Source organism: Hirsutella rhossiliensis, assembly GCF_020360975.1.
Source record: "Hirsutella rhossiliensis strain HR02 chromosome Unknown scaffold00010, whole genome shotgun sequence".
In the NCBI taxonomy this organism is placed as follows: Eukaryota; Fungi; Ascomycota; class Sordariomycetes; order Hypocreales; family Ophiocordycipitaceae; genus Hirsutella; species Hirsutella rhossiliensis.
Window position 1 is genome coordinate 602,536 of NW_025408676.1, and position 19,888 is coordinate 622,423.

Sequence of the window (19,888 nt, forward strand, 5' to 3'; positions counted from 1 at the left end):
AGTAAAAGGACTCCGGCTTACTATCTTAAGTCGGCTAAGGGAGCGGCTTCTACGTTAGTAGTATCGCCGCCGTAACCGGCGTTATAGAGGCCATAGGGGTTAGAGCTAGTCTTATAGACGGCTCCCTTAGTATAGCGAGAACCTCGTCCTTCTCGCTAGCCGTCGCGCTTTTAATCGCTTCTAGGATAGCTATAATACTTCCTATCCGTCTAAGGAGGGGCGGAGTGCTTCCTTAAGGGGGAGGCGCCCTCTCTAAAGAGATATCTATTAGATCTATTAGTTAATAGCTTATACTATTATAGAGTAGGTAGAGGCATAGGCGTAGGTACCGTTTATAGGATAATATTAATAAGCTATATAGAGCTCTCTTATACGCGGCTAGCCCGTATATATACGTATAGGATCCGGCCCTCTATATATAACTATACGGCTTAGGCTATAGCTTAAGCCTATAACCTATAATAGTTAAAGACTCTTATAATTTATACCTATTAATAGGAAGAGCTTATATAAGTCGCCTAACGATATTAAGATACTATTACTAATAAGAAGCAACGTATTAATACTACTTCTACCCCTTAAGGAACTAGGAATAAAAGTAGTGCTATACCTTAAGGCGGTATATATAAGGGAAGGAATTAAAGAGGCTAATAAGCTAGGCCGAATTATTAAGGAAATACTACTAATTTAACTAATAACTAGTAAGCTAGCGATATACTTACTAAGGGCTAAACTAAGGGACGTTATTAAGGAAGAGGATCTTTTACTTAATCGGGAATTATATATTTTTAATATAATAAGCTAGGATACCTATCTATAGAATATATTAATTCTTTAAAGGTAGAAACCCTAGTAAAGACTCTTAAACTTAATACTATAAAATAAGGAAAAGGTAAGATATTAAGGTAAACGCCTCTCCCTTAGTAAACTTAATACTTATAGGATAGTTACTTAAAACTCCTATAATAATATTAGGGCGAAACCCTATTAAAGTCCCTATATACTTAGATACTTATAGTACTATTAACCTTATAGATATATACTTTACTTAATAATAGGGATTACTATAAGTAGCGCTATTATACCTTAAGTTATTAAGGCTTAGTAATTATAAGGTAAGGGAGTATAGAGTATAGTTAGTACTACTTTAAATAATAAATATAAGAGGCACTAAAAAGATAATTACTTATTTTTATATTAATACTAATAAGTTAACGCTAAATAATTAGGTATTAATCCTTTTATTAAATACTACCTTAGAGGATAAACGTATTTATATTATCCTATAAAAATAATAGTAGTAGTTTAAGTATTAACTAAGTAGCGAAACCTTATAAAATCCCTATAGATTCCTTTAAGAATATAAGAATAAGGTAAGGGTATATATAATAGCGCTTAATCCTAAGCTAATCTTGCTACTAAATAAAGATAAGGATAAAGGGATTTTATAGGAAGAATAAGCCGAAATCCTACTAACTCTTTATTATTTTAAAGATACTTTCTTAGCTAATAAATCTAATTTATTACTAGCTAGAAAGGGAACGGATTACTTAATTAATTTAATCCTTAATATATAACCTCCTTATAGACCGATTTACCCTCTATTATAAAGGGAACTCTAAGTATTACGCGACTAGATCTAAAACGCGATAAAAAGAAAAATAATCTAGGAGTTAAAGAGCCTAGCTAGGGCGCTTATCCTTTTCGTTCTAAAAAAGGATAGCACCTTACGGCTATATATAGACTACCGAGGACTTAACTAGGTTATATAAAAGAATTAATACCCTTTACCCTTTATTTTAGAGATTATTAACCGCTATTAAGGAGCTAAGTATTTTTCTAAGATTAATATATAGAATACGTATTAACGTATTTAAATTTAAGAAGGAGATAAATAAAAGACCGCTTTCTAAACGTATTATAGATATTTTAAATACTTAGTAATACCCTTTAAACTTACTAACGTACTAGCTACGTTTTAAAGCTATATCTATTAAGCGCTTAAGGGGCTTATAGATATAATCTACGTAGTCTACCTTAACGATATCCTTATATACTTTAAGACGAGAAAAGAATATACTAAATACTTAGGATAAGTAATAGAAAGGTTAAGGGCTATAGAGCTCTATATAAAACTATCGAAGTATATCTTCTATTAATAGTTAGTTAAGTTCCTTAGGTTTATATTATCTATTAATAGGGTATCGATAGACCCTTAATAGGTAAAGGCAATAGCTTAATAGCTTAAACCTATAGCCTACTATAATATTTAGGTTTTCCTTAGGTTCTATAATTTTTACCGACGATTTATATATAGGTACTTAAGAGTTATAGCGCCCTTAACTATATTATTAAAAGGGAGTAAGAATAAAAAGAAGCTAAGGAGTATAGAGCTAAACCTTGCTAAATAAGTAGCGTTTTAGGCTCTTAAAGATACTTTTTAAGGAGCCCTACTCCTTAGATATTATAATCTAAAAAGACGTATTTATATCGAAATAGATATATCGTAATTCGCGATAGTAGGGATTATCTCTTAACCTAATAATAAAGGGCGTTACTATCCGATCGTATTTTAGTTAAGGAAGTTTACTAAAGCCGAACTTAATTATAGTATTTTAGACTAAGAACTCTTCGCTATTATTAAGTTATTTAAATACTAGCGATATTACGTCTAAGGGGCAGCGTATAAAGTAAAGGTATTATCGGACTACTATAACTTCTAGACGTTTATATCCTAGACCTCCTTAAATAAAAGGTAAGTAAGATAGTATATATATTTAGTACTATTTAACTTTATAATTACGTATTATATAAGTAAATCTAACCTAGTAAACGCGCTATTAAGAATGCCTAGATATAAGGGCGAGAAGCCCCTATCTATAGAACTATTACTAGAGCTATAAGCGAAACTAGCTACTATTAATACTATATCTATATAAAGAAATAATAAGGTATTTTTATAGGTAAAGAGATACTTAACCTTAAGTTAATATAAGCGTAGTAAAGTGCCTTTATATAAGGAAAATATATAAGCTTATCTATAGTAAAACTATAATAATTTAGGCGCGAGACCTAAACGATTAGCCGATTAAGCTAAAGAGAAAGCTAGTTATAAATAGTTACTCTTAAGGAAGACCGCTAAAGAAGCGGCCTACTATATAAAGGTTTATATAGTAGAAGTTTTAGAACCGTTATTAAAGTTACTAAAATATACTTAGTTAGTTAATATAGTAATTAGTAAGCTAAAGGAAACTAAAGACTTCTTAAAAGGGAAGGGTTTCTAGTTAATATACCTAGATAGACTACTACTATAGAAGGGTCGTATTATAGTACCTTTAAAGGCAGCTTTATAGTAAGAGCTAATATAGCTCTTTTATAACGATCCGTTAGTAAGATACTTTAGCTCTTAATATACTAGCGAACTACTAATAAGGAACTTCTACTAAGATAAAATAATAAAATATATAAATAAATACGTTTAGTTATACCTAGTATATTAAGGTATAGTATCTAAGAGGCATCGCCCCTATAGTACTATATAATTATTATTATATCTTATATAACTATAGGAAGAATTATTAATATACTTTACTATAGGTCTACTTATAGTATAGTATAATAAATAAGATATTAATACGATCTTAGTAATTATAGACCGATATACTAAGTATTACCTCTTCTTTCTTATCTCTAAGATAATAATAGCTTTAGAGCTAGTAGAATTATTCTATTACTAAGTTAAATTAGTATATAGACCTCCGAAAGGTATTATCTTAGATAAAAGGTCCTTATTTATAAGTAAGTTTTAGTTAGATCTCTATTTTATCTTATAAGTAAAATATAGGCTATTAATAGTATTTTACCTATAAACTAATAGGTAAACGGAATAAATAAACTAAGCTATATAGTACTACTTAAGATACTTTACTAACTTAAAATAAACTAACTAAGCGTTACTCTTATATATTACTTAATTTATATATAATAATATAAAGAACGCGATAACTAGGTTATTACTTAATAAAGCGTTAATAGGTTATTAACTAAACCTCTATATTAATATTAAGGACGATATTATTTAGAGGGGGGTACCTAAAGTAAGAGTAAGAGTTACTAGGCTATAAGAGCTATAAAAGAGGCTTAAGGAATACTAAAGAAAGGCTATTAAATCGTAAGCGAAATACTATAATTTAAGGCACTAACCGCTTATACTAAAAGTAAGAGACCTTATAGTATTATTAATAAAGAATTTACGCTTTAAAGATAAAAAAAGAAAACTCTTACCTAAGTATAATAAACCGTTTTAGGTCCTATAAGCTATTAAAAAGTAAGTATATTATTATATACTCCCTAAGAAGTACTTACGCTTCTATAACGTTTTCTATATTAGTCTCTTAGAGCTATAAAAAGAGCGAAAAAGCACCTATAAAGATAGCGAAACCCTACTAATACTAGACTTAGAGGACGACGAAGGTAAATAGGAAGTCTAAGAGATTAAAGACCGAAAGAGATCTAAGGGCAATACCTTTTTCCTTATTAAATAAAAAAGATAGCTAGCTAAGTATAACTAATAGGTCGATGCTAAAGATATAGCGAATAGCTAAGACCTTATTAAAGAATATATTACTCGCTTAACTAAGAAAAAGAGGTATAAGACTAAGTAAGGTAAGGAAACCTATTAGCGTAGGGAGACGCTACTAAATCGGTAATAAATCCCTACTAAATTACTACTAACTTATTAATATATCGGTATTCTTAAACGTCTTATAACTATATATAAAATAGTAAAATAAGAGAATAAGGGAAAACTATCTATACTACCTATTAAATATTATTAAGGAAAATAAAACTTAACTATAACTCTACTAAGACCCTAATAATAAAGGAGAGAAGGATAGTTATAGCTAAATAAAAGAAAGATAAGACCTATCTATTACTTCTAACTACCCCTCTTCTTTACCGGCGTAGCGGGAACTAACTAAGGCGCCCCCTCTACTATACTAAATACCTCCGGAAATACTAGAACTACCCTATCCTCCGCTCCTTCCTTATCCTTTATATTAAGACCTATCTCTATTAGTATAGTACTTACCTTAGCCTTAGTAAATAGTAAGGTATATTACTATAAAGTATAGCCTATATCGCTATTAATAAAGTATAGTTTTAACTAAGATTCCTAGGCCTAGTACTCTAGGCTTATATAGGCGATATCGAATAAGGGCGTAGGGTTAAGGTAAATAATAAGCTCGTAGCGCTTATTAATTAGTATATATTAGTTAGCACGCTTAACCTAGTATATTATTAGGCGGTCGCTAATAAAAGGGTTAGATAAAACTTATAATAATAGACTTTTATATACCTATAGTCCTAAAGGACTTACGATAGGCTATCTTAGCGGCGTTAAAAGCCTTAGCTAAATACTATACTATAATAGTAAGATAGCGCCGATTAGCCTCCTTAAAAATAAGCCCGCCTACGTCTAAGCTATTATCCTTAATATCCTTATTATTAGTCTTTAACTTATTAAGCTTATATAGGTACTTAATAATAGTAACTATATTAGCTTAGTTATTAAATATAAGAGTAGCGGCCTTAAAAAAGATTAGCTTATTAATCGTAATATTTAAAGTTAAGGGGAAACTTACTTAATTATAAGTCGCGGTATATTTATAGTACTACTTATAGCGTATTAAGGAAACCCCTAAGAAAATATAGCTAATCGAGAGTACCTTAATAGGTTTAGGCTTAGTCGTACTATACTCCTTAATAACCGTCTTAAAATAATATATATACTAGAGCTTATAAGGGATAACCTTATAGGCCCTAACTAAGCGGGCTTTAGCCTTAAATTAAGTACGCTTCTTTATAAGAGCGCGACCGCTTTATACCGCCGCTTAGGTGCCCTCGTTTCTAGCGCCGCCGTTCTTAGGTTTATTAGTAAAAGGAGTTAGATCGCGGCCGTTTCTATTATTACTATTATTATTATCTTAGCCCTCGTTCGGCTAGGTATTAAGATCGTTTTAGCCCTCGTTTAGCTAGGCCTTATCGTTAATATCGGCCTACTTATTTTAAGGAGCGGCCTAGGCAACGATCTCCTATTAGCTAGAGCCGCCCTATCGAGATAGAGTAGCTAGGTTATTAGTACTTACCTAAGAGCGCCTAGGTACGATCTCCTCGCTAGTATTAATATCGCTAATAAGGGTAATAGACTTATAAGTTTCTTAGCCTATAAAGGTAAGCTTATCGGTAGTTAGAGTTAAGGTATTTAGCGGGGTAATAAGGGTATAACCCTCGCTAACGTTAGGTCCTAGACTAAAAGTCTCCTAAGACTAAGATTCCCTTATACCTTTCTTAGCTTTCTTCGCTAAAAGGGAACTAGCGTCGCTATAAGACTTCTAGGCTAATCGCTTATACTTTATAGGCGAACCTACCGCTACTTACTCCTATATATAGCGTAGGAAATTAGCGTTATAGTTTTTTATCTTCTTTAGTATAGAAAGTATTATTATTAATAAATCGTTAATAAAAAGTAATATAAAAAGGTATAAGGGATTAATAAAAAAAGGTATAAAACTCTATAGTAATTATAAGTAAAAGAGTTAAAGAAGAAAAGAAAATAAAAGAAGTAAGAGATATATACGTATACTCTTTATATTATAGTTACGCGGCCGATATATAGGCGATACTATAATAGTTACTTAGCAGCAACCGCTAGTATAATAACTATTAACGTTATAGAGCGTAGACTAACGTATACTTATATAGGCGTATACGCGCGATATATAACTAAAACTACCTCTTTTCCTAACTAAATATATATAGTATAGTAAAAGTAATATATATTAAAGATATAGCTAAGACGTTTATATAAGAGGGGAGATAATTATAAGAGCGCTACTAAGAGGTATAAACTAATAAAGTACTTAGGTATATAGTACTAATATATTAGTAGGGTATTAATAGGGAATCGTGCCTCCCTTACTTATATATTATAGACCTCTTACTACTTTAATTAAAGAGGAAAATTCCCTCTTTTAATAAGCTTTAGTCTTACGATAAGGAGAATATAATATATATAGTATAGTACCTCTAGCTATCTCTACTACCTAACTAATCGTACTATAATATATATTCCCTTATACTCTTATCTTACTTACTATAGTATTAGCTTAAAAGGCCGGCGCGTATAAGTAAGTATAGGGGGCTACTAAGAAGCGCCTTACCGCTACCGCCGCCGCTTACTATAATCTCTACGCCCTCGAGTACTAAGGCCTCGTCCTTAAGTAAGTTCCTCTCCTTTAGCTCTTTTACTTCCGCTATTAACTCTCTTAGTACTAGGGATACTACCTTTATTGCCCTATCGGCGGTCCCCTTAGCTATACCCGCCGCCGCCCCCGCCGCTACTACTAGCTAGGCCCCCCCTACCCTTAGATCCCCTAGAGCCGCCGCTACTTCTTACTAGCTCGCGGGCTTAAAAGGCCGCCTAAGCGCCCTAAAGAGCGCCGCTGCTACTAATAAGGTAAAGGAGGATAATAAGGATAAGGATAAGGACAACGATAAAGATAAAGAGTAGGTCTAGGTAGTCTAAGGGCTTTACCTTAAAATAAACGCTATTTTTATCTCTACTTATATTATTACGCTCGCGTTATTATAACTACTTACTTTACTTTACTTACTTTATAGTCTTAGCTTAGGCTACTATTAATAGTCTACTAGTTTATTATTCTTATCTACTATTTTAAATAAGGCTTTAAACTTATCGAGGGCTATAGTTCCTATAAACTTATATATAGGTTCTTATATAAGGTCGAGATACCCGCGCTACTTAATAAAGACCTCCTAGCGTTTCCCCTTACCGACCTTTTTCTAGCGCGCGGCTTATATCTCTTTAACTTTAATCTTATCCTCTCCCTTTACTTTAATTATAGGCGGTTAAGCGTCCGCTACTTTTTATCTAAGTAGCGGGTTAAAGGAGGCTCTATAAAGGAGGTCTATATTAATCTTATTATAGACCCTTATTAAGAGACTATTAAGCTCTATAACCTATAGGCTAATAACCTTCTATACTATAAACTTTGCGTATAGCTAGTTAAGCTTCTTCTTTAGCTATACCGACCTATAGTTATAGAGGTCTAGCTATACCTTATCTCTTACTATAAACCTATCTACTAGGGCCTTAGTCTTATTAGCGTGCCGCTCTTAATCTTACGCCGCGGTAGCTATTATAGATTAGTAATAATCTATAGTCTCTTATAGCTTTCGTATAAATATAGAGGCGCGGCCCTTTAGTAATAAATTACTATACTACTTTACTACTATATTTATAGTAAAGGGAACTTATAAAGGTATATAAGTAAAAGCGGAATTTTAGGAAATTAAAGAATTATATAAAGCTATATAATAGAGGGGAAAAAGGAGTATAAGGTAGGATTTTTAATAGAATTTATTAGTAATATATTAGTATATAGAAGAGGTATTTAAGTTAATTATTATCTCTCTATCTACTAGCGGACATACTATCTTATATAGATAATTATAGCTAAACGGAAGAACCTTTCGGGACTAGATTTAAGCTACTATATAGCCCTAAGACTAAGGAATTTAGTAATACCTCGAGTATATTAGGAAGTGTCTTAGTTCTACTAATATTTATGTTTAAAGGATGTTAGTCGTGCCGGTATTCTTAAGAGGTCTTAGCTAGCATTCTAAGCTAGCTCTATTCCTTCGATTCCCGATTATATAATAACCGGTAACCCTTTTAATATATAATAACGTGCAAAATAACGAGCGATTCTTGCTCTATAATATAGGAGTTTATTTATAATTAATATACTACTTATTAGCTTATATAATCGGGAGAGTATATTATAGCTGCTTTATTTATAGTAGGAACACCGTTCCTTATAGAACTAGTAAGGGTAGTTTAAAGCTACACGTTATAAAGAAAGGGGCTATCTTAATAAAGGTATATAGTTTACTATTTAACGTAAGTTATACTATAGGGAGCTATTAGTCTTAGTCTACTTAGTTATTATAAGAATATACCCTTATATTCCTATTTTACTATTATAAAGAAATAATAAGTATAGGGAGGCTCTATAAAATAAGCTAGTAAAAAGAAGCTCTATAATATAGTCTAAGGGAATAACCCTTAAAGATAAAGACCTCTACTAGATATCTATACCTTCCTTTAGGAAAAGCGGGTTAAGATAAGCTTATCCTAATAAAATAAAATATGCATTTTATATATAAGTTAATTACGAGTAGAACGGATACCCTATTGCCTATTTTAGCCTAGCGGTCCTAAAGATATCCGCGATACGAGAATAGGTAGGGTATAGAACATTCTAGTTAAATCTACTACTTATACTAGAACCTATAGTCTTACGTTAACTATTATATTATAATTAGACCACCTACTAAGTTAGGAAGACATACTATAAATAAAGCTTTTTTAAGCACTATAGAATATACTAGAAAGCTAACTAATTAGTCTATTAGTAGGCGAGCAATAGTCTATAAAAGATAAAGGATTTCCCTAGGAGTAGTAGATAGAAGAAGTAAGTTTAGAAGTATCCTTTATAACGCTATTCTTTTAATATATTATTTAGCCCCTTATATACTCGTTATAAATTCCGGACGAAATCCTACCCTATACTCCTTCGACCGAACCTTCCGCTTATATTATTGATTACCCGATTCTACGCTTATTGCTTATACCTTCTTATAGTTTTCCCCTATTTCTTATAGACCTACCTAAGTAAGTATAACTAGTCTGCCCTCTAAGACTTCGTTAACTAGATAAAATCCTACTTCGGCTATAAGGTAAAGAAGATACGGTTTAATAGAGAGCTATTTATAAAGGATATCTTAAAAAAGCTACGAAAAAGGGGTATTTTACCCCTCCCGTTAGCATTAAATACCTAGGCTTAGAATAGAGGGGTAGAAAGATTAAGGGGTGCTATAATAGAAAGGGCCCGTATAATAAGACTTACTATAAGGCTTCTATATAACCTTTAGATAGAAGTCGTTAAGACCGCCTATTACTTATAGAACCGGACCCTTAGAGGGACTACCTAAGGAATAGACTAGAAATCCCCCCTTAAGCTCTTTACGAAAAAGAGGGCCTCGCTAGCCTACCTTCGTACCTATAGCTATAAGGTATACGCAATAACTACCGATATATAGCTAAAAAGGAAGAAGAAAAGAAAGCTTAATCCTAGAGCCTTTATTAGTTACCTTATTAGTTATAATTCTATAAATATCTTCTAGATCTAGATTCCTCTTCTATAGAAGGTTATTTCGACTAGGGATATAATTTTCGACGAATCTAGCTTCTTTAATAGAAAGAGGGATTAATAACCCCTCTTACTCTTATAACGTTAGCTAATTTAGAAGATCTAAATCCCTCCTTCCTAATAGTCTTAAGAAGAGGTCCTAGATAAGGAAACGGAAGAAGAAACCGACGTTAAAGTAGTTAAGGATAACGCTAACTTTAAGGAAGAAAAAGAAGAGGAAGCTACTAGATTAGATAATCTAAACGAAGAAGGAGACTATAGGAAAGTAGTAGAGCTAGAATACGCTTACCTCCCTACGCCTCCTCCTATATAAGAAGAAGATCTAAAAGTAGCTTTCTTTATTAGTCTTCCTATCTCGACCCTTAAGGGGGTAAGAAAGGCACCTCTCTTAAGGGATTATTAAGCCGCCTTTTTATCCCTACTTCGAGAAGCAAAGGAAGGTATAGGGCCTAATATAAAAGAATACTAATTTCTCCCTTATTTTAATCGTTTTTCCGACTTCTATCTAACGCCTATAAAAGACGGTTCCTATAGAGTATTTATAGTAGGCTAGCTCTTTAAGCTATAGCTATTAGCAAGGAAGGTATATAAAAGAGACCTCCTAGACCTACTAGTAAACTAAAAGCAGCTAGAAAAACACCCCTTTAAAGACTAGTTTTTCTAGGCCTAGAAAGATTACCTAGCTTTATATAAAGAGATAGGGTCTTTTAAAGAGGTCCTTAAGGAAAAAGTAAGAGGAAAATAGGTCCTTAGCTATAAGTAGGTCTTTATCTATAAGACTAATAAATATAGCTTCCTTTAAAAGTATAAAGCCTAGCTAGTTATCTATAAGAACTAGTAAGAAAAGGGGGATCTTCTTACTAAGGTAGATATAAGAGCTTTTACCTTATATAAGCCTAGACTAGGGTCTAGGCTAAGTCTATATATAAGCGGCCTCTACGCCTATATAGGCTAGGCCTATACTTCTCTTCCTTTTCCCCCTTATAGATTATTAACCTTCTTTTAACGGACCGCACCTAAGCCTATACTTCTACTTACTCCGTAATAGTATAATCTACCCTTTATTTTACCCTCTCTATATCCCTATATATAGAATAGCTATTTTTAGCTACCTTTAAAGCCGACGTTTAATTACTTAGTCTAGTTAAACCGCCTACGCCGGTATATATATACGCGAAATATCCGTACTCCTATAGTCGTAAAATTAAAGCGAATATAATACTTAGTTCGCTTAGGCAATTAAGAGCCTCTTATAATAGTAGGGCTCCGCATAACTAAGAGCGGTACTACCGTACCTTAGTAAGTTTAACGGCTCCTTTATAGAGCTCGAGCTATAGCTACTTTATATAGAAGTAAAGCTCCGTACTAATAGCGCCGTAATAAGGGATATCCGCGCTTAATTCGACTATCTTTACGCGAGCTTATCCCTATGCCTATAAAGGCATCTCTTACTATTTACGCGTACTAGTATAAATAGACTAGCTAACCTCCTTGCGAAGCTCCGTACTAATTATAGCGAACCTAATATAGCTAAGTTAGTAGGCTAGGAGCTTATAACGCTCTATTAGAAGCGGAGTAAAGCTATTCCGGCCTACCTTATATAGTTTAAAGAGGTGCTTTATCGAGTAGACGTATATAGCTAGCCCGACGCGGTAAAGTATAATTGCCTCGTTACGAGCTTAAATTCGGATTAGCGCACCTATCTAAGCGAAAGGTCTATATTATTAGATATATATACCGATCTCGTCCGCTTTCTTCGCGAGCTTAGTAGTAATAAGTTTCTTTTTTCGTCTTCTTCTATAGTATAAGAAGAGGATAACGCTAGTAATACTATAGGTATCTCTATCTCCGCCTTAAGGACTAAGGATAGAAAGAGGTAGCGATAGGAGGGTCGCTATATAGGCTACGGTAGTAAATCCTATTAGTTTTTAAAGTGCCCGCGCTAGGAGGCGCGGGTAAATATACTCTAAGTAGTAGAGGGGCGTATACGCTAGGATAGAAAGGAGGTTAGGTTCGACGATAGCGACTCTAGCGACGAGTAATCTTAGTAACGCCTCTACGGGCTTCGTCGGCGTCCCCTCGCATATAGTAGCAGCTGCTATACGGACGGGACGTATACCTATAGCGACTAAAAAGGCGGCTAAGATATAGGAAGGCCGCTAATATAATATAACTATAGTAAAAGGGAGTGCCCGTATAGCCCTATATAGGAGGGAGCGGAGCCTTATATACCGGAGTACCGTCCCCTACGTTACGGTACTAGGAGCTACTACTATGCGCCGATATAGGGGGGGCGGGATACTATAAGCTTACCGAAGCTAGCTACGCGCCGTTCTATATACCTCTACTCCTTAGCTAGAAGTGCTAAAGCCCTACTCTTAAGGCGCGGCCCCTATTAATAATATAGTCTATCTAAGAAGCTCGCTTAGGAGGGTGTTATACGTTATTTACTAACGTTTTTTCCGCGACTAGGCGTGCGTAGTCCGCGCGAGGGTTCCGTCCCCTTAAGCGCGGTATCGGGTATTATTTAGAGGCGCGCCTCTTTAAAAGCCGGGTAGGGGTATAATATAAGGGCTTTTGCCCTATATAGGCCTAGACTAGGGTCTAGGCTAAGTCTATATATAAGCGGCCTCTGCGCCTATATAGGCTAGGCCTATACTTCTCTTCCTTTTCCCCCTCGTAGATTATTAACCTTCTTTTAACGGACCGTACCTAAGCCTACGCCTCTGCCTACTCTATAATAGTAACTACCTTAGTAAGGATATCTTTTTAGACCCTTATAGCTATAGTAGTAGAATTCGACCTCGAGCTCGATTAAATAGATATAGTTAACGCCTTTATTAACTACTTACTTAAGGAAGAAGAAGTTATTTATATACGCCTTTTACTAGGCTTTTAATAGCTAGGAAAGGTTCTATAGCTTAGGAAAGCTCTATATAGACTATAAAGATTACCCCTTCTTTAGTAATAGCATTTAACCGGTTCCTATAAAGCCCTAGGCTTTAAGAAAGTCCCTTAGGAACCGTATATAATATAGAAGGGTAAAACCACGGTCTTCTTTTATATCGATAATATTATTTAGGCCTACCTAAAAGAGGAAGAGGCTGCTACTAGGGAGGCTATATAAGGCCTATAATAAAAGTATAAGATAACTAGGCTAGGGGAGCTAAAGTGGTTCCTAGGGATACGAATCCTTTAGAATAGGTCCTAACGGACTATCTAGCTTACCTAGGACGCTTATATCGATAAGGTCGCTTATAAATTCCTCCCTAAATCCCTTAATAAGAAGCTTCCCTCTACGCCTATATTAAACGAAGAGCTTTTACTTAATCCGTCCTTTTAAGCTAAGGAGTAAGAGAAACACTAATATTAATAGAAGGTAGGCTCCTTACTTTTTTTAGCTATTTCTACTAGACCGGATATCTCTTTTACGGTCTCCCGGCTAGCTAAGTATAACTAGAATCCTAGCCCTAGGCATTAAGAAGTAGTAGATAGAGCTATCCTTTATCTCTATTTAACGAGATTATATAGTCTACGCTTAGGAGGGTAGGAAAGAAAGAAATTAGCTACCGAAATCTTCCTTTATTTAAGCGATTCGTCCTTTACGGATAATTTATTAGATAGAAAGAGCTTATAGGGGTATATTATATCCCTTTTTAAAGGAACTATTACTTAGAGAGCTTCGAAGCAAGCTACTATTACGACTTTAAGTACGGAGGTAGAGCTACTAGCTCTTTTAGAAGTATTAAAAGAAGCGATTTTCCTTAGCTAGCTACTAATATCTCTACGACTATAAATTCCGACCCTATTAGCTATAAAATGCAATAATATATAGACTATATAAATTCTTATAGAGGAAAATAGTAAGCTATCGACCCGGCTATAGTATATTAATATCTATTAGTATTAGTTATGCTAAGAGGTCTAAAGGGGACTTATTTCCGTCCGTTAGGTTCTAACGGTATCGATAAAAGCTAATAGTCTTACGAAGCCCTTACCGAAGTAGAAGCTAGCTGTCTTTTTATAGTAAATTAGGCTAGAAGACATTTAAGAGAAGCTATCCTTAGAAGCCCGCCTTAAGAGTCTACGAGAGGAGCTAATAGCACGTAGGAGGAAGGAGACGTCTATAGCTAAAAAGAGGAATTAGGACTTATTCTTCTTAAAGGCCCCCTTTTTAGGGACTTATCCTTAGAGAAGCCCCCCTTTCTTATAGGACTTAATTTCCTCTTTAAGGCCCCTTTTCCTAAAGTAGGTCTAAAAGAGCCTAGGGCTAAAACCCGGATTTCTCGAGTAGGGGATAAGTATAGACTAAGACCTCCTCTATACGCTTACCGGCCTAGGTATTTAGCTTTACCCTTTCTATAAGGGCAGGCTATAGCTAAGGGGGTATATCGCGAAGCGTGGCCTAATTTCGTAGTTCTCGGAGATATCCCTTAGTATAAGGGACTAAGGAAGCTAAAAAATAGGTTTTAAGGAAGGAGCTAAAAGGAGGTATAGAGAGGAGGGTAGGGGTAAGAGGGGAAGTAGAAGTAGCGATAGCTTCTTATAGAGGTAGCGAAAGATAAGACGGATATACCGGTAATAGCTAGAAAAGAAGGAAAAAACCGGTAAAAAGTTTAGTAGTTAAAATAATATTAGTAGCTTCTTTAAGTAAGATCTTCTTTATTAATTAAGATACTAGATAGGTATAAAGAGGGGCGTTAGATAGAGGAAAGAAGGATAATTAAGGAAATATAATAATTACTCTCCTACCTTTATTGCTGCTCCTATAAGAATTAAATCTCTCTACCTTACTTATCCGACCCCTTACTTTTAATTTCACCGTCGTGCATTTTTATATACTTCTTATATCTCTCTTCGCGAGACTTCTATATACTAATATACTACTAATAAATCCCGTTAAAATTCCTACCTTATACCCTTTCTTCCCCTCTATTTATCGCGAAGCGTGGCCTGATTTTATAGTTCTCGGAGATATCCCTTAGTAAGAGGGAACTAGGAAGCTAAAAAACAGGTTTTAAAGAAGGAGCTAAAAAGAGATATAGAAAGGAGGGTAGGGGCATAAGGGGAAGCAGAAGTGGCGATAGCTTCCTATAGAGGTAGCGAGAGATAAGACGAATATGCCGGCAACGGCTGGAAAAGAGGGGAAAAACCGGTAAAAAGCTCGGTAGTTAAAAGGACATTAGTAGCTTCTTTAAGCAGGATCTTCTTTGTTAATTGAGATGCTAGACGGGTATAAAGAGAGGCGTTGGATAGAGGAAAGAAGGACAATTAAGGCAATACAACAATCACTCCCCTACCTTTATTGCTGCTCCCGTAAGAATCAAATCCCTCTACCTTGCCTGTCCGACCCCTTACTTCTAATTTTACCTTCGTGCATTTTTATGCACTTCTCGCATCTCTCTTTACGAGACTATTATATAGTCTTATATAATTCCTTAATTTCCTAAAATTCCGCTATTACTTATATACCTTAAGAAGAGATAAGATAGATATACCGGTAATAGCTAGAATAGAAGGGGAAACCTAGTAAAAAGCTCGGTAGTTAAGAGGATATTAGTAGCTTCTTTAAGTAGGATCTTCTTTATTAATTAAGACGCTAGAAGGATATAAAGAGGGGCGTTAAATAGAGGAAAGAAGGATAATTAAAGCATTATAATAATTACTCCCTTACTATAATTACTACCCTTATAAGAATTAAATAACTTTGCCCTACCTATCTAACCCCTTACTTTTAATTTTACCTTTATATAACTTATATATACTTCTTATATCTCTCTTTATAAGAGTATTTATAGAATTTCTATATAATTTCTAAGGCTTTCTTTATATTAAAAAGGCTCTCTTAAAGATTTATCTATATTATTTATTCTTTTAGCTTTATTTAAAAGGCTAGCTATAATAGATCTTAAGGTAAATACTATAGAGTTATACTTTAAGCTCTATATAATATTTATAATATAGCTTCTAGATTCTTTATTAAGGTAATTAAGAATCTATATTATAAGAATAACTTTTAGAATTTCTATATTTTCCTTTATCTTATAAAAGTATTCTTTAAATAAAAGTTTAAGGGACTAAGATTAAATAGCTACTTAATAAGTAAATAACTTAATAAAACACTTAATAGATTATATAGCCTTTTAAGCTTATCTTATACTTCTTTAGTATTTTTTACACCGACTTTATATTAAAGGACTATCCTTAAGTTAAAGGAATACTATAAATAAAGCTTCTATAGTCTATATATAATTTACTTACTTTAGAATAGTAATAAGCTTTTCTTTTATAAGGATAGCTTTTATCCTTATAGTTTATAAGTTATAATTTAAATTTTCCTTAAGTTTAGTAAATTTATATTCTTTCTATTTATATTTTTATATAAATTTAGTATTATTTTATTTATAGGGATTAAGAAGTTTAAATAGTAGTTTTAGAGCGTAAGAGCTTTAAAGAAATGAGGGGAAAGTTTAAGAGGAATCTTAATCGGATATTTTAAAGAGAAATTTTAAAGGTAGAAGTAGTTAGTTTACTAGCTAGCTTAAAGGAAGTAAGCTAAGCTTATAACCTTTTACGGTATATAAGTAATAGTACGAATTTAGGGAATTAAGCAATTATATAATACTATATAATAAAAGGGAAGAGGGAGTATAAGGTAGGATTTTAATAGAATTTATTAATAGTATATTAGTATATAAAAGAAGTCTTAAAGTTAATAATCCTTTTTTTATTTACTAGTAAATATACTACCTTACTATATTATATCTTTAAGGTTATAGAGCGTAAACCTTAATATTTCTAGTACTTTTTTAGATACTATATATATATTCCTCTAAAGAAGTTCTATTTTTAGGCCTTTTTAAATATCTACCCGTTAGCTTTAGCCGTGTCTTAATCTACTTAGTCTTTAAAAACCTTTTTAGGTTAATATAAGTCGGGCCGTAAGCGTTAATTTAGGTCTTAGCCGAAGCTATATAAGTAATGTTCGAGAATTTAGATAACCCCTAACTAAAGGCTAGCGGTGCCTTTAGTCTTTTTCTATCTAGGCTAGCGTTGGTGAAGTCCTACCGCGTGGCGACTTAGCTAAGGTCGGCTTCCGGTATTAGGATAGGCAGATGGTCTCTTTTATATGCCTCTTATGAGTGTTATATTTTGCCTTTCCTGGCACCTATGAGCAGCGGAATTGCAATTAAGAGAGCCCGACTTCCACGCCTATATTTTTCAAACAATGCGCGTGTGACCGAGAAAGACAAAGCAGTAAGCAAAGCCCAAACCACCGCACTAGTCGAGAAAATCGAGATCCTGCTAGAGGCCGACTACACGTATGGGAAACATAAGCGGAATCTGCACTTGAATCATGAACCACATACAGCCAACGCAAGCATCCCCGCCTGCTGCTACACGAAAAAGAAAACAATCAAGTTAAAGGACGCCGGAGACAAAATGCGGGACGTATTCGGGGGCTTCACGGAAGACGGCCGGGACCGTTGGAACACGTTCACGATATTACGAGTCATGTTTTGATAATGAGGCGTAGTCAAAATGATTTTTGCAAGGATCGGTAAACTTGACACGCGCACGCGTTAGCAAAATGTTGTTCCAAGTTTCGCTTGTTCAGCTCGTCCATAGTGAGGCAAACAGGTCCGGTACCAGTGCCGAGACTTAGCGGCAGAGGCCAGCCATGTCTTAGTTCCCCTCGAGCAGATTGCCCCTGGTCTCCTGAGCCTGACGTGTCTTTGCTCGCCCTGCCTCATTTAGGAAATCTGATTCCAAGGAGGCTGCATACTCCGCACAGTAGCTTGACAGGGGTATCTAGGCATAGCCCCTCTGCTTACAGTCAAGACTCGGTCTAAGCGCGATGCCTCCTTTTGGATGGCTGCTGGTCGGGACGGATCGCTTCCGGCTTTTTGTGTCTTGGTGCTCGAGCCAGCCGCGGGCAGCTTCTTTTGCAATTCACCCACGCTCCCCCAGTCCGCTTGGATCGGTCCTGGCCGTTCGTGAATAAGGAGAGAGGGGGGATTTGATCTGAGTGGGTGAAAAGAAACGCCCAAGTCGCACGTCTAAGACTCATCCTCGCAGAGTAAAAAGCAGCTGTGTTCGAAGCCAATTTCGTACCTCTCACGCCTCCATCAAGGGGTTTATCTGATTCACGAAGACTGTGGCCTTCCGCGCCGCTACTTTGCAAGTCTTGTCTACGAAGTACACGTAACAGCATTGCTGCATCTATTCATCGTGCCTTGGCGATATAAATGTAAAAATATCCGTTCTTTTTTAGATCCTCACTGGCTAGTAAGCGGATCATCTCGCTCGAGAGTCCTTACATCAGCCTTGACTGCATGTGGAGCGTCAGCCGCTAGGGCTATGGCGGTGTTTCCAAAGGCAGTTTTCCATTTGTTTGTAGTAGACATCTACCATGGGTAACCTCCGGGTGGCTTACAGTTGCGTCGAGCTGAGAAGCAGAGATCTACTGTTCAGTTCGTTTTGTCGCAGACACACCGTTTCTCTCCGGCTATTTCCACATCATCCGCCCGCCTTCCCCCTTCAATGACAGGGGGCGGGTAGCAGCTCACTGCATGACCTTTCGTTTTTGCTTTGTTCTTCGAGGGCTTTGGCGTACACGTCACCCCCTGGGGAAGGGTTGGATGTCTTAGCGGTGACTCGCATTTTTCCCTTGCTTAGACGTATACTGCAGCTAAGCACAGTTCCCTGCGCTTGACTGTGCACTTCAATCTCCGTAATAGCCGCAGCGGCTTCTTCGAGGCACTCTCGGATTGAGAGGAAGCAAATTTCGGATTCACACAGCCCAGACGCTCGAATGTCAGTGGTGAGGCCCTCGGACCGTGGTCGAGTTCCAGGGGGACGGGCTCGAGTACAAATATCGCTGGTTCCCCCCCCGATCAAAGTAGAATCATCATCCACTTCTCATCATCACATTCATTCACTCATCAACCATCTACTCAACACTCCTCTTCCAGTTACTCTTTTTCAACTCCTCTTCCACTCTTCAAGATGAAGTTCATTGCTGCTGCCACCCTTTTCCTTGCCTCGGCTCTGGCCGCGCCCATTGCTGGCAAGGACGGGTACAAGGACTTCGGCAATTACGATGGCTACAAGAACAGCTACGGCGGCGACTATGGCTACGGCGGCGACTACAAGGTCGGCGGCTATGGCAACGACCACTACAAGAGGGGCGATTACAACGACTACGGCCATGATGATCACTACAGGAACGGCTATGGTGGCGACTATGGCTATGGCGGCGACTACAAGGTCGGCTATGGCGGCGGTAACTACAAGAGGGGCGGTGACAACTATGGCGGCGACTACAACAACGGCTACGGTGGCGACTACAACAACGGCTACGGCGGCGAGTATGGCTATGGCCGCGGTTACAACAGGTACGGTTATGGCGGCGACTACAAGAACGACTACGGCCACGGTCAGTACAAGAGGGGCGGTGACAACTATGGCGGCGACTACAATAATGGCTACGGCGGCGACTACGGCTATGGCGGCGACTACAACAAGCACGGCTATGGTGGCGACTACTACAAGAAGCAGTAGAATCGTTCCCATACTGCTCTCACTGG

At 35.9% G+C, this 19,888-nt stretch overlaps 1 protein-coding gene across 1 annotated transcript; it reads left to right on the forward strand.

Annotated features, from left to right (window-relative positions):
• Nucleotides 1–19,307: 19,307 nt before the first annotated feature.
• Nucleotides 19,308–19,862, forward strand: HRG_08351 (uncharacterized protein; the record flags this gene model as incomplete). The annotated part of the gene is made up of 1 exon (XM_044866822.1): nt 19,308–19,862. One exon carries the CDS (start codon nt 19,308–19,310, stop codon nt 19,860–19,862), a length of 555 nt encoding a protein of 184 aa, XP_044717709.1.
• Nucleotides 19,863–19,888: the final 26 nt, after the last annotated feature.